Below are 12,353 nucleotides of genomic sequence, written 5' to 3'. Positions count from 1 at the left end.
GGTTTGTAACTGTGGGGCAATCAGTTAATACAGGTAAGTTACAGAAATAAAAAAATACTACAGAAGACTTATTTTGTCTTGGGGCAATATGAGAAGTCTGACATCAGGATAAGAATTCCTGTGCCTCCATTCACAGGCACGATGGCTGTTTAAGGCCTTGCCCTTACTTAGAATGCCATACCAGTATTAGAGCAGAAATGAGTCATGTCCTATGATTCACTTTGTATACATGGATAAGAATCCCTCCTTTTATCTCACTGATGCTATTAATCTTTCCCAGTTAGATTAAATCACATTGTTATTCAGCTAGATAAAACCAGGAAACAGTTTGCATAAATAGCAGTAGTGCTACAGGAGAAGGGGAAGGCATTTCAAACATGAAAGCTGAAGTGCTCTTAGAAAGGCCATCCTGGCTAGCCAAGTCCTGAATAAAGCGAGCGTTTTAAGAAACACTAATAATTCAGCATAATATGCATAACTGTGGTCTTCATCATCACACATGGAAATAACACCTTAACACAATGAGTTCTACGTGCAGCTTCATTTTGGTGCAAGTGTATAAGAAGAGAGAGTTCCAAGGTGACCTGGCAGTGGCCTTTCAGTATCTCAAGGGAAGCTACAGGAATGAGGGAGATAGACTCTTCAGTGGTGTCAGTTGTGACAGAACAAGGGGAAATGGCTTCAAGCTTGAAGAGGGCAGATACAGGTTGGATATACAGAAAAAGTCTTTTACAGTGAGGGCACTGGAACAGCTTGCCTAGAGATGTGGTTGATGCTCCGTCCCTGGAGACTATCAAAGAGGGGCTGGATCAAACTCCGGGCAACGTGATGTAGCTGTGCACATCCCTGTTCACTGAAGGGGAGTGGGACTAAATGGCCTTTAAAGGTCCCTGGCAGCTCAAAGGATTCTATGATTCTATGATGATGAGAGGGCATGGAGAATGTCTCAAAATATGAATCAGATACACGCTGATGGGTAAGCTGCATGCAAATTACTTGGGAAAGTAGTTTTTTGAAAAGTCAAAAAATAATTAGACAAGTTGTATGTGATCAGGCAAAGGAAGAACCGGGAGGAAACATCCCCAATTCTCGTATTCGGTAATGAGCATCTATCCAGGTTTGTCTAAATAGCTTTTTCAATTACTAGGAGACAGATCAGAATATCATCACTTTCCATGCATTGTATTTTTTAAATTTTAATTTCAAATAGCACAAAGATGTCCTGTTTTAGCCTTCATTTGAGAAAAAAAAAATAAAAATCTTATATACCAGTTACGAATCATTCTGCAGCTTTTATTTCAGATAATACTGGCCTTTCTTATTTTGATTAAAAAACCAAAGTTTGTGTAACAGTTTGCACAGTTCACATGATCACAGTCTGCAGACTCAATCATGATCGTGTTCCAAGGAAATGGTTCTTTCTATTTAATTCATGGTGAGAAATAGTTGGAACAACATACACTTCAAATGCAAGTACAGGGCAATGATGCTATCTGAAATTATCCGCATGTGTAAAATTCTAGCTAGCCAAAAGCATCCAGACAAGCTAATCAGAAGTGTCAGAATGAGCAAGAAAAGTAACTTGCATTGAAAAATCTCACACCATATACTTATAATACAGTGAAAAAATATTTTATGTTATCACAGTAATTAGTCAACAACTGTGCTTCCATTTTAAAGGCAATTAAAAGCAGTCAGTGGCAATAATGCAACACTGCAAGTGTTAAAGCATTCTCGAGGTTCAAAATGTGTAAAAGCTTTTAATTGCTTCCATGTTGCATCGTGGTGAAAATCTAAACCCACTTAAGAAATGCAGCAGTGCAAATTTTTGCTAGCACGACACAATCTCCATTTACCAACTAACATACAGGCAATAAATTACATCTTTCTGCTCTACAAAGAGTAGAAACAGGAAGAAAAAAAAAAATCACAGGAAGAGAATAAAGTATTGGCAGAGTTTGCTGCACAGCTTGAACACTGCACACCAGCCTTTTTGAGTCACACGATGCTTACAAACACACAGACCTGTAGGTAATTTTGTTCAGAAAAATATCCCGACGTCAAAGAATATAGAACTTGGAGAAGTGAGCAAGTTCTGCAATACTGAGAGAAAAATTACATCCATCTTGCAAAACTAAAAGTTCTCCTCTGCCACAGTCATTTCCTGTACGACATGTTCAGTTTGGCTCCCCTGCATTATTTACTTGCACTAACACTAAAACCTTATCAATAGCTGCAAATTTTAATACCATGCATCACAGTACAGTAACTTACATCATTGTGATTCACAGACATTTCTTGTTTAGGGTTAATATCTCACCAAAAAATATGGCTTCTGTGCACTGGGCAGAGGTCACCCGACGCCAGCCCTTACATCCAAACAGGACCGCAGTTGATTTCAACAGTAAGAAAGTAGAAAATGCAGTGATGGCAATGAATGGACATCTAATCTACCTGTACTGCATGGATACACATTCAAGCTGCATCATAGAAACTCAAAGACTGAATACTAGAGAAAAAAATATATTATCTTCATGTTCTTGCACATAGTGGTGTCAAGAAAAAACCAACAGAAATAAGCTCAGGTACTCAGAAACCACGGAAGCGCTGGTGGTTAAAGTCTTTAAACTTGCATGAGGTAGCACATCATCAGGCATCTTCTTTCCCAGAATATATTAAGCAGGATAAATCCAATTTAGTTTTTAGTGCTGCTGAAAATTCTTTTGATAGTAGTTCATGAAGGGACACTCTATCATGAGAATATACCCAACTCCGTCCAGTCCAGTCATAGCGCTTGGGCCCACTGGAAAGCAAAACACACGCTGTGAGTACAGGTTATTCACACGGAAATGCTGGAGGCATGCATTTATAATGTAACCCAGAAAGTGCCCAGAAAGACTGTGAAGACAGATGTGCAGGCTGTGTGACGAAGCAAAGCAGGAAAGGCCAGAGCTGCCAGGAACTGCTGCGCCATCTGAGAGACTTGTGTGAAAGGTGGCAAGACGTACCAGTTACTCCAAGCCGACACAAGCTCCTGTCCTTCTTGCTATTGGCACTAGTTTCCCCCACTTCCTCCATCACCCACATAATTACCTCATACACAACTATCATTAAGGGATGCTTGTGTGAGGCTCAATTAATGCTGTTGATTAGTTGCTTTAGCACAGTTATATGCAGATAAGACAGCATAACACTTATCACCATTCTCACTCACTTTCTGGATGCAATTTACCATCTGAATGCAAATATGTACTGCCATGTGGGAGTTCTGCATTAAAAATCTGTTCTTCCTTCTACTACTATAAAGTTGTTGGCTTGATTCTTCATTCTTGCATTAAGTGTCAAGAAAGTAAGAACCAGAACACCTGGGTTCCATTACAGACTTTTGTAGCCACTTAACTCTCCACATCTGAAACAGGAGCAATGGTTGAAAGGTGCTCACTACCTCTAGCAACAGCTACAGAAGCTATAAAAAAAAACAACAGAAGGAAACAAAATGTTCAGCAGGGATAAATAGGTGAACCATCACTCTTATGCCTGGACTTGAGCTCATAGATAGGACAAAGTGACTTAGAACTCAGACAACCTGCACACAGGTCTGCTAGATGGCAGACTGTCCTATAAACACACAGGAACAACCTGCGGTTTCTCTTCAAACACACACACACACACACACGCACACACACACACACACCAAAACTAATCTGAACCTCAAATACCCTGAAGTATTCACAGTATTTAAATGAGTTTTTAAACCACTAACCAAGCTATAAGAAATAATGACTTCCACTGCTATCTCACTTGCTGCATGTGAATGGGGATCTTCTTTGTCTTTGCAGCATTATCATGTGTTTGTACTGTCTTACACCCAGAGATGTTACTTGCTAAGTATTAGTAATAAGAACTAGCAGTGAAACACTGCCACAGTTCTCTGAATCCCCAAAATACTGTACAAATACAATGTTTTCATTTACACACTTATAATTTAAGCAAGAATCTTGTGAGCTCTACAAATGCTTACAAGGGCTAAATGTTACATTCTCACACAAAGCCTGCATACATTTTTAAAGAATAAGAGGTACAGTATCACCTTAAAAGGTGCTGTGTAAGGTTCAAAAATCTTTCCAGTCAAAGGAGTTGCATCAAATTACTGCAGTTGCACTGCTGCCAGATTGCACACACACTTTTTCACTTCTCAACTTGTCAACAAAATTAGGCTCAAGAAAAACAAGTTCACTTGGGTGTACTGACACACGATAACAACATAATGAACAATACTCAAGGAAATTTCACTACTATCAGTTAAGGAAGCACAAAAAGGAACACTTGTTGATGAATCATTCTTCATAATGCTGAAAAAACGGCAAGAATTTTCAGGTTTCTCCCTTTTTCTCACTAACAGATCAATTAAAAATGCTAGAACTCCGGCATGTGCTCACAAATTCCACATTCCAGTGCTTGGATGTCTTAGCTGAGATTTGGCTCCAGATAGGTAACAAACCTCTGAATTCTGGCTTCTGTAAGCAGATGAAAACTTTGTGTCAGCGACACAAAAACCAGAAGCAGAATCCAAGCCCAGGAATTTTGTTTTGTGCTAAATACATGAAATGAATGAATGAATGGTGACACACAGTCTGCATCTGTCAAAAGAATAAGCTTGTTAGGCCAGTACCTTAAAAAGTCACATACTTGTTGGTAAGTTATTTAAAGTTATTAAATTAAAAAGAAAAAACAACAAAGCATTCTGGGATTGGAGAGGAGTTGTTAGTAGAGGAAGATGACTCACAAAATAAGCTGTGCACCAAGCAGTACCTAAGTTTAATACAGCAGTTAGAATTTTCTTTAGGCAAATTTCACTTCTATTAAGATTGTTTCTCTTGAAATCTGATTTATTTTTTTTCTTTTTTGTCTTACACAAACCTTCTACAGAATTCAACTACTGCAAAACTATTCCCAGCTTTGCAATTAATACACTCTGGACAAACAGCCTTCAAGAAATGTGCCTGCATAGCTACTGGGCATGCTCACAGTTTCCAGCTAGCTGGTTCTTTCACCAGTGACAGCCACTGACTCCCTGTGTGCTCTGTGAAGAATGGTGGCAGAGAACACTTCTTTTTTGGAAAGGGAGTCAGCTATAATATCTTCTCCACATATCTGGCTGCCCTCCCTGTTGAAACCAGCTAGAAAAACTAAATGGATCAAAACAGAGCATTAGAGAAGGCAGAGGAACAGCTAGCCAAGACTCCCACAAAGTGCAGAAGCTTGACAAAAACAACTAGTAGGAGAGCACATAAAGCAGGAAATCCTACAAGCTTAAAAGGGAAGGAGCCACCCTGTCTAAATACAAAGAGCAGTTTAGATTATAACATCACCATCTCTCCCTTTCCAACAGAGCTTTTCTGTGCTTTTTTTAACCATGCCTGGCTTGGTTTTTGTTGTTGTTGTTGTGGTTGGGTTTTTTTTATTATTGTTTTCTTTTTTTCACCCTTTTAGTAGGTTATACCCTTGCAGACATTGGTTTCAGACTGGAGCAGCACATGAAAACTCTGTTACACATCTCCTCGATTAATTTAGGCATATCAGCATACTACGCCATGCCACAAACCTCACTAACAAATTCTTAACAAACATTTAGATTAAACCATATTTAGAGCATACGTTAAGGAACGGGGCTATTTGTGGCATTAGATAATCCAATCCATTCAATGCTAAGAAAAAGGGGAAGTACATTTCCACCCCATTTTCAGGTGTGACATACCTCACACGTAACTCACCTTGTGGGAGAGGACAGCCAAATCTGCCGGTTAGGTGTTTGCTTATTGATTACATATGTTCCCATGTCTCCACCTAATTTAACTGTTAAAACTCCACTCTTGAATCACAAAGAAAATAAACAGAAATTTAAATTTGTAACCTGTTACTTGACAAGAAATACATAATTGCAGTAAATGAACAGAAACTCGCACATCTGCGCTACACTCCCAAATATTGTCCAGGTAACAATAGCCTGGAAGAATTAAAGTTATGAATAAACAACACGTGCTAATATTTAAGACAACCTGAATATTTTTGAGCCTGACCTAAACTTCAAACCTTCTGGTTAGTTTTATTTAGTGTTTGTACCACTCACAATAGCACTGCTCAGAGAATACATCCGAGCCCTGACCTGTGATCTTGGAATAGCTGGTAGTTTGTTTTAGAAAGCCTGAAGCACAACTCAAAACCAACGTTTTCTATGCATGAGCTGGTGTGTTTCAGAGTCAAGGATCTCTCTGTGTAGAGACTGAATTCCCAAGACTCCCAATTTTACTTTTTTTTTTTTTTTAACTGCAACAGTTCCCAAGAGAATAAACACAACTCTTCACTGCAATAATTCTGATGAAGTGCCTAGATCCTGAATCACACCTTAAAAATGTTCCCCTTTTGAACTCCAGAAGGCCTGTTTTCTTTCAGGTGTACCAGTGTTAGGCCATGATCCCAGCAAGAATTTCTGGTCTCCCTCTCATGCACATTTCTAAGTGACAACATGATTAATCTTTTTGACATTCTCACAAGAATATGCAGAAGAGGAGACAACAAAAATGTTCATGCTCTAACTTGAAACAAAAAAAAACCCACAATATTTTGACACAAATTAACTGACAAGTGATCTGAATTTATGTTGGTCAAAAATTCAACCTTTACAGACTGTAATTTGATGATTTGGGTAGAAAATGTGGTCGCATTTAATGTATAGTTTTTCAAATACTTCACAGCTTCCAGCACAAAAAAGCTTATCTAATGGATCTATATGTTTTACACCTTAGAATGTACTACTAGAGCTACTCTTACTTCTAATGCTACTACCAATGTATAAATAATTACCTATTATTTTCAACTACCTAATGCCCTCCCATCTTACTTTGTAGCATGCAGCAGCTTAGTGCTTTCTTCTCCTATAGAGTAATTAAATGTTCCTAATCTCTGACATATCTTGGGAATTATCAGCAGTGAAATAATATTCTCAAGGTCTGAATTCTTTATTCCAATCCTCGTGCTCTTCTTGTGCTTGATGATACCCCTACAGGCGTGAGCAATAATATATACATAAAGGCATGACTGGTTACTGCAGCCATCAGGTTGCCCAGTCAGTTATATTAACTGGAAATTGTTTGAGAAGTACAAGAGTAGGTGACTTCTCTGGTCATCATGACCTCAATGTTTTCCATACCTCAACAGTCTTAGATCTGTAGAGATAGAGCAGAACAAGAGCACATGGGGATAATTAGCCCTGAATATGGCTACAATCATCTCAGCATTCTTCTGTGGGCTCCTTAGTGCCATATATTATGTATTCAGGATGATATTAAGCTGTGTACTACAAACACACAAACCTATTTGTAAGCAAATCGGTTTGTGAGGAATTAACATTTTTTCACCAGTGCTTATAGTGTCAGCTGTTGGAGAGTGCTCCGTCATTGCAAATTAAATAAAAGTCAGCTTTTATTGCTGGTTTTAAAACTTTGAATCATGTATTTTGTAATACTTTTGAAACACCAGAAGACACAAGTTGAGCTTTTAGGAACTTAAAATACAATAAATTTGAATTGTTTCAATACTCTTGCATGTGTTTTGTGCTACTGTACGAACGTTTGTGACCTCCTGGAAAAAGGTACCTATTCATGAGACTCTCCCCTCCCCCTGCCTGGATTCAAAGTTACAAACTGCGTGAGGAACTGAAGTTCCTAAGAACTCACAGGTGCCAGACGACCCTTCTCATGCTTGCCACCTCGTGGCACGCTACAGTACTGGTCTTGCTTGTGTGAAACAATCCTCGATAGACTTAACTGAGTCTTCTAAGATGATACATCATCACAGAGCCTATACTACGAAAGATTACTTATTAAAAATTAGGATGGATGTACAAATAATTCTGTCCAACCTCACAGGGAGAGAATGTCAAGCACAAAGCACTCTTCTGTGCCTGAAGATAAAACTAGGGCAGACAGATGACACGATTCTCATGTAACGAAGTGTTTAAAAATACTGAAGAGGTTGACGATAATTTTTTTGCTCATTTTTGTCTGATACACCAAAACATGCTGAATAATAATGGTTAAGCTATTCACCAGAAAAGTAATTAGCCGTAACATTGCACATTTGATTAAACCAACAAATAATACTTGCTAAGTGCATCAGTGGTATCCAACTAACAGTATTTCTACCCTACCTATGCAAAATGAACAGTGAACATTAGGATGACATGGTTACAGAGAAACAAACTCCAGGGTTGATCTGTTTGTTTAGCACAGCGCAACCCAAATCACATGGCCCGATATCCTGAGCACTGAACCCTGACTGATGGGGCTTGTGGTCAGCAATCTCTGAGTGGTAAGATATGAACTGACTGCAGCAATTTTGCAAAACAGATGAAACATGTTGAAAGGAAGACCTGTGCTGCAGCTGTCAGTGCAGGGAGAAACACGGTCTCCTCCAAGTCACGTAGAAGCTGCAAGATACAGCCCATTTCAGGACTTCTATATAAAACTGACAAACTCCTTAAAGAAACACAGTGGCATTTCTAATCAGCCTGTCACCTCTGCCAAAGAATTTGAGAGGGTGACCTACTAAAGACTCCAACTGTCAGGCTAACAGCTACCCTGCCTCCCATCGGACTGCAGCCTTCCCACTGTGGCAGACTCGCTTCTCATTTTTGCAGCTACCTACTGCAATGTAGCATCCTCTGTTGCTCTTCTCCAGCACAGCCACATCAAACGCACGATGTAATGCCTGGTGGAGACCAGCATTCCCTCTCAGTACTCAGAGCGATCACATAAACTGCTCCACCAGTAACATACAGTGATGCACATGCACTGCGCCATGTAGGTCCACCCTAGCATTTACCTTGAGTGAACTGACTGATGATGCTGATGATGTCTGAGGTCAGCGTGAGTTTGGAGAAATATAGAAAGAACTAGAAATCAGTTTTCTTCTCCTCTTAGTATAGAATAGTAGATGAGCCCATGACTTTTTTTTTTTTTTAACAGAATAAACTTTCTTTAAATCCTCAAATTATACGGACCACAAGCTACTTCTTAGCAAAAGGCATATTTTTTAGCAGTAAAGCTGTAAATAAATAAATAAGACATTTTAAGTGCTGGTACTAAGGTGACTAGTGCAAAATTCTCTTCCGAAGTAAAAAAAAAAAAAAAAAAAAAAAAAAAAAAGTCTACTGGAATTAGAACAGTTAACAAAACCTTTAAAACATACCCCTAAAGAGACATCATAATCTTCTGGGGTAAAAGGCTTATCTGTGAGGTCCTCAAAGAAATCTGCCAAGGATTCCAGTGTTTCTTCAGCCAGTTTTTCATAAGTGGTCTCATCTAAAGAGCTACAAATAACACACAGTCACATAGTCAGGAGGGAGGGAAAACATGGAAGGTGGTATTTTATTACTGTGTTTATCACAGTGAAAATATCAATATTGTTTCACGGTTAGCACTACGTCTAAGGACACAAATAATCATCCTCCTTATGGTAATGGAGGTTACAATGCACCTTACATGTGGAGGTGGAGTTTTAGTACTTGAGCAGTATAGACCTCTAATTAAAGATTGTGTACTATGTCTATAAAACTGTGTTGTTTTATAGATATCATGGCCCCTGAGTATTAAGGAGACAGACCCAGACTTAACTATGCTAAGTTTCTTATGAAAATGCCGTGCAAGAAGCACTGTTTGAGGCCCCACAAATAGATTCCAGCACCTCCTGTTGAAGCATATACACCATTTGACAATAAGGAAAAAAATACAGCTACAAGCAGAGCTTTAGAAACATCAATGTCAAATGCTATCACTACATGCAGCATTAGATTTCTCAACAGGGATCAGCAATGCAATCCAGGAGTGGGACATCATCTACAACGTGCACATGAACTAATCCTTTTACAATTACCTCCTTCAGAGAGACTCAAAGCACATCTATAGCCCATAATTAAGGTTTACAACACTTGTGAGACAGCTTCTGTTATCATCTTTAAGCAACTAAAGAAGTGAGAACAAAGTCTAAATAATTTTAATTAAGTAAATGTAATCTAGTCACCTACACTCTCCTATCCGTAGCAGTCATTTTTAACCGAGTGTGTAGGTGGGTATCTCTAGCAACAGACAACTGGGTGAAACCACGTATTTTGCTAATGGGTGCGGCAAAACAGCTGTTACAATGAACTGAATAGGTGACTCAGTATCTTCCAACTGACTGGAATGTTTTGTTCTTTTTTAAGTTTCTTGTAAGACAGTTGCCAAAAAACGCTGCACACCACTTGAGTCATGGATGCCCCAGGAACACCTACAGATGTGGAGAACTGAGGGCTTTAGGATCAGGTGGGGACTCAGGCACTGTTCCAGGTGCCTAGCAGCATTCCCTGGGCCTTCAACTGCTGCACAGCATGAGAAGAGGTCTCTCGCAAGCATCACATCATGCCCTGCCACTGCACGTCAGCAATTCCACATTTCCCCAATGTATGTTATTTCTCACCAGAGACAGGATGAGGGGAAATGGCCTCAAGTTGCATCAGGGTAAGTTTGGGTTGGATATCAGGAAACACTTGTTTACAGAAAGGGTTGTTAAGCACTGGAATAGGCTCCCTGGGGAGGTGGTTGAGTCACCATCCCTGGATGTGTTTAAAAACTGATGTGGTGATCAGGGACATGATTTAGAGGAGAGTTGTTAGGGTAGAAAGTTAGGTTGTGGTTGGACTCGGTGATTTTTAAGGTCTTTTCCAGCCTGACCAATTCTATGATTCTGTGAGAAATGGTGAGTTGCCCGTGTTTAGGCACGAGTTATTTCCCACTCACACCAAATGATTCTCCCTAGAACTACACTGTTCCTGTTCACAGCTGTGTTGTACGTTACATTAATTTTGACAGCCCTACCAGCTGTTCAAAGACGAATGTATATTCATATGAACAGAAGTATTCCCAGAATATCCTAAGAACGAGATTTACCTTTTGTCATTCAGAGTTCCTGTACTTCTTAAATTCATGAAGTGAACAGTACTGCTCCTCACCTCTGAAGCATATTGTAATTGCTGCTGAAAATAAGTTAAAGGGAATTAAAAGATGGAACGTGAAGACCACGAACTGTACATCGGTCACACAACCAAACGGTTCCTTGCAGCCTTTGTCTCCACATTAAACATTCATATTTTATATTGCAGAGCGGAATAACACAGAGAGAATCCTCCACTGCCCAGGCAGACTGGGGCACTCTCATCTGTTACAATCGAAGTCACACAGTGGCGAACCAGGAAAGAGAAGAACTATTTCCTCTTCCTCTAACACAGAATTACTCTGCTCGGTTCGGTTCTCTCCAGCACGGAGCACAGACCCGCGCCATGCGGCCGCAACTCCTGACGCCGATCAAATACACACCGACACCTCCGCGTTTTCGACACTGCCGGGGTCAAAAGGCACGGCGCCACGCCGGCCCGCAGCGTCAGGCCACGAGGCCGCGGCTTTCACCGCTGTTCGCACTCCCGACGCGGCCGCACTCGGTGCCGTCGGAGGCTGCCGGCAGCCCCGGCCTAGCGGAGGGGCGGGCCCGGCGAGGCCTCGGCCGGCCCCTCGCGGTGGTGACCGCAGGGGCTGAGGAAGCGCCCAGCCCGACGCCGCGCCCTCCCCGCCCCGGGACCGGCAGCACCCCACCCGCCCCGGCGCCGCCGGCTCGCCCCCTCCCGCCCTGGGCGCAGACCGCTCCCTCCCGCTCGCACTCACCGCCCGGCCGCGGACAGCAGCGGCTGCCCCCGCCCTCGGGCCGTCCCCGGGGCCACCGCTCCTCCGCCGCGCCGCCGCCGCCGCCGCCGCCCACCGCGCCGCACGCAAGGCAGCGGCCGCCCCCGGCCTCCACATGCCGCCCCTCTCGCTGCGGAAGAGACCGGGGAGGAGCCGGCGCCGCGCGGCCGCTACCGCCCTCCGCCGGCGCCGAAGAGCAGCGCGGAGCCGGGTGCCGCGGCTGGGATTTGAGCGCAGCGGGCGGCCCGGGCAGAGCGCGGGAAGCCGACTCCCGCCGTGCGGCGCCCCCGGCGCGGGTAACGAACGAGCGGGGCGGTCCGAGCTGCGGAGCGCCCCCAAGCGGCAGGTGTGTGGCGGGCACTGGCAGTGCGCTGAGGGGGATAAACGGAAAAGATAAAGGCGACGCGGACAGAGCGGTGAGCATAGCTGGAGAGGCGAGAGATAAGAGCTAGTTCTGATGTGAAAGTTTATAAAAGAGCGCGTTTTGTGTGGGAACAAAAACAAATTCAGATCTTCCCAGGAGATGGGGCTGTGTGGATCTGTGTGCTCGCTGCATTCCCCTGCTGGACTGGTACATGAAGA

General features: G+C 42.2%; 1 protein-coding gene across 1 annotated transcript; it reads right to left on the bottom strand.

The window, feature by feature from the left end:
- Positions 1 to 1,272: 1,272 nt before the first annotated feature.
- On the bottom strand, positions 1,273 to 11,888 carry FXN (frataxin). The gene is made up of 5 exons (XM_042877317.1): positions 11,412 to 11,888; positions 10,986 to 11,071; positions 9,250 to 9,370; positions 5,775 to 5,872; positions 1,273 to 2,803 (listed from the first exon to the last, which is right to left on the bottom strand). Exons 1-5 carry the CDS (start codon positions 11,886 to 11,888, stop codon positions 2,650 to 2,652), a joined length of 936 nt encoding a protein of 311 aa, XP_042733251.1. The 3' UTR covers positions 1,273 to 2,649.
- Positions 11,889 to 12,353: the final 465 nt, after the last annotated feature.

The sequence above is a fragment of the Lagopus leucura genome, unplaced genomic scaffold (assembly GCF_019238085.1).
Source record: "Lagopus leucura isolate 7727_CA_CO unplaced genomic scaffold, USGS_WTPT01 Super-Scaffold_100018, whole genome shotgun sequence".
NCBI classification, from domain to species: domain Eukaryota; kingdom Metazoa; phylum Chordata; class Aves; order Galliformes; family Phasianidae; genus Lagopus; species Lagopus leucura.
Note: the sequence above shows the minus strand (reverse complement) of the source record. Positions and strands in the feature narration are given on the sequence as shown.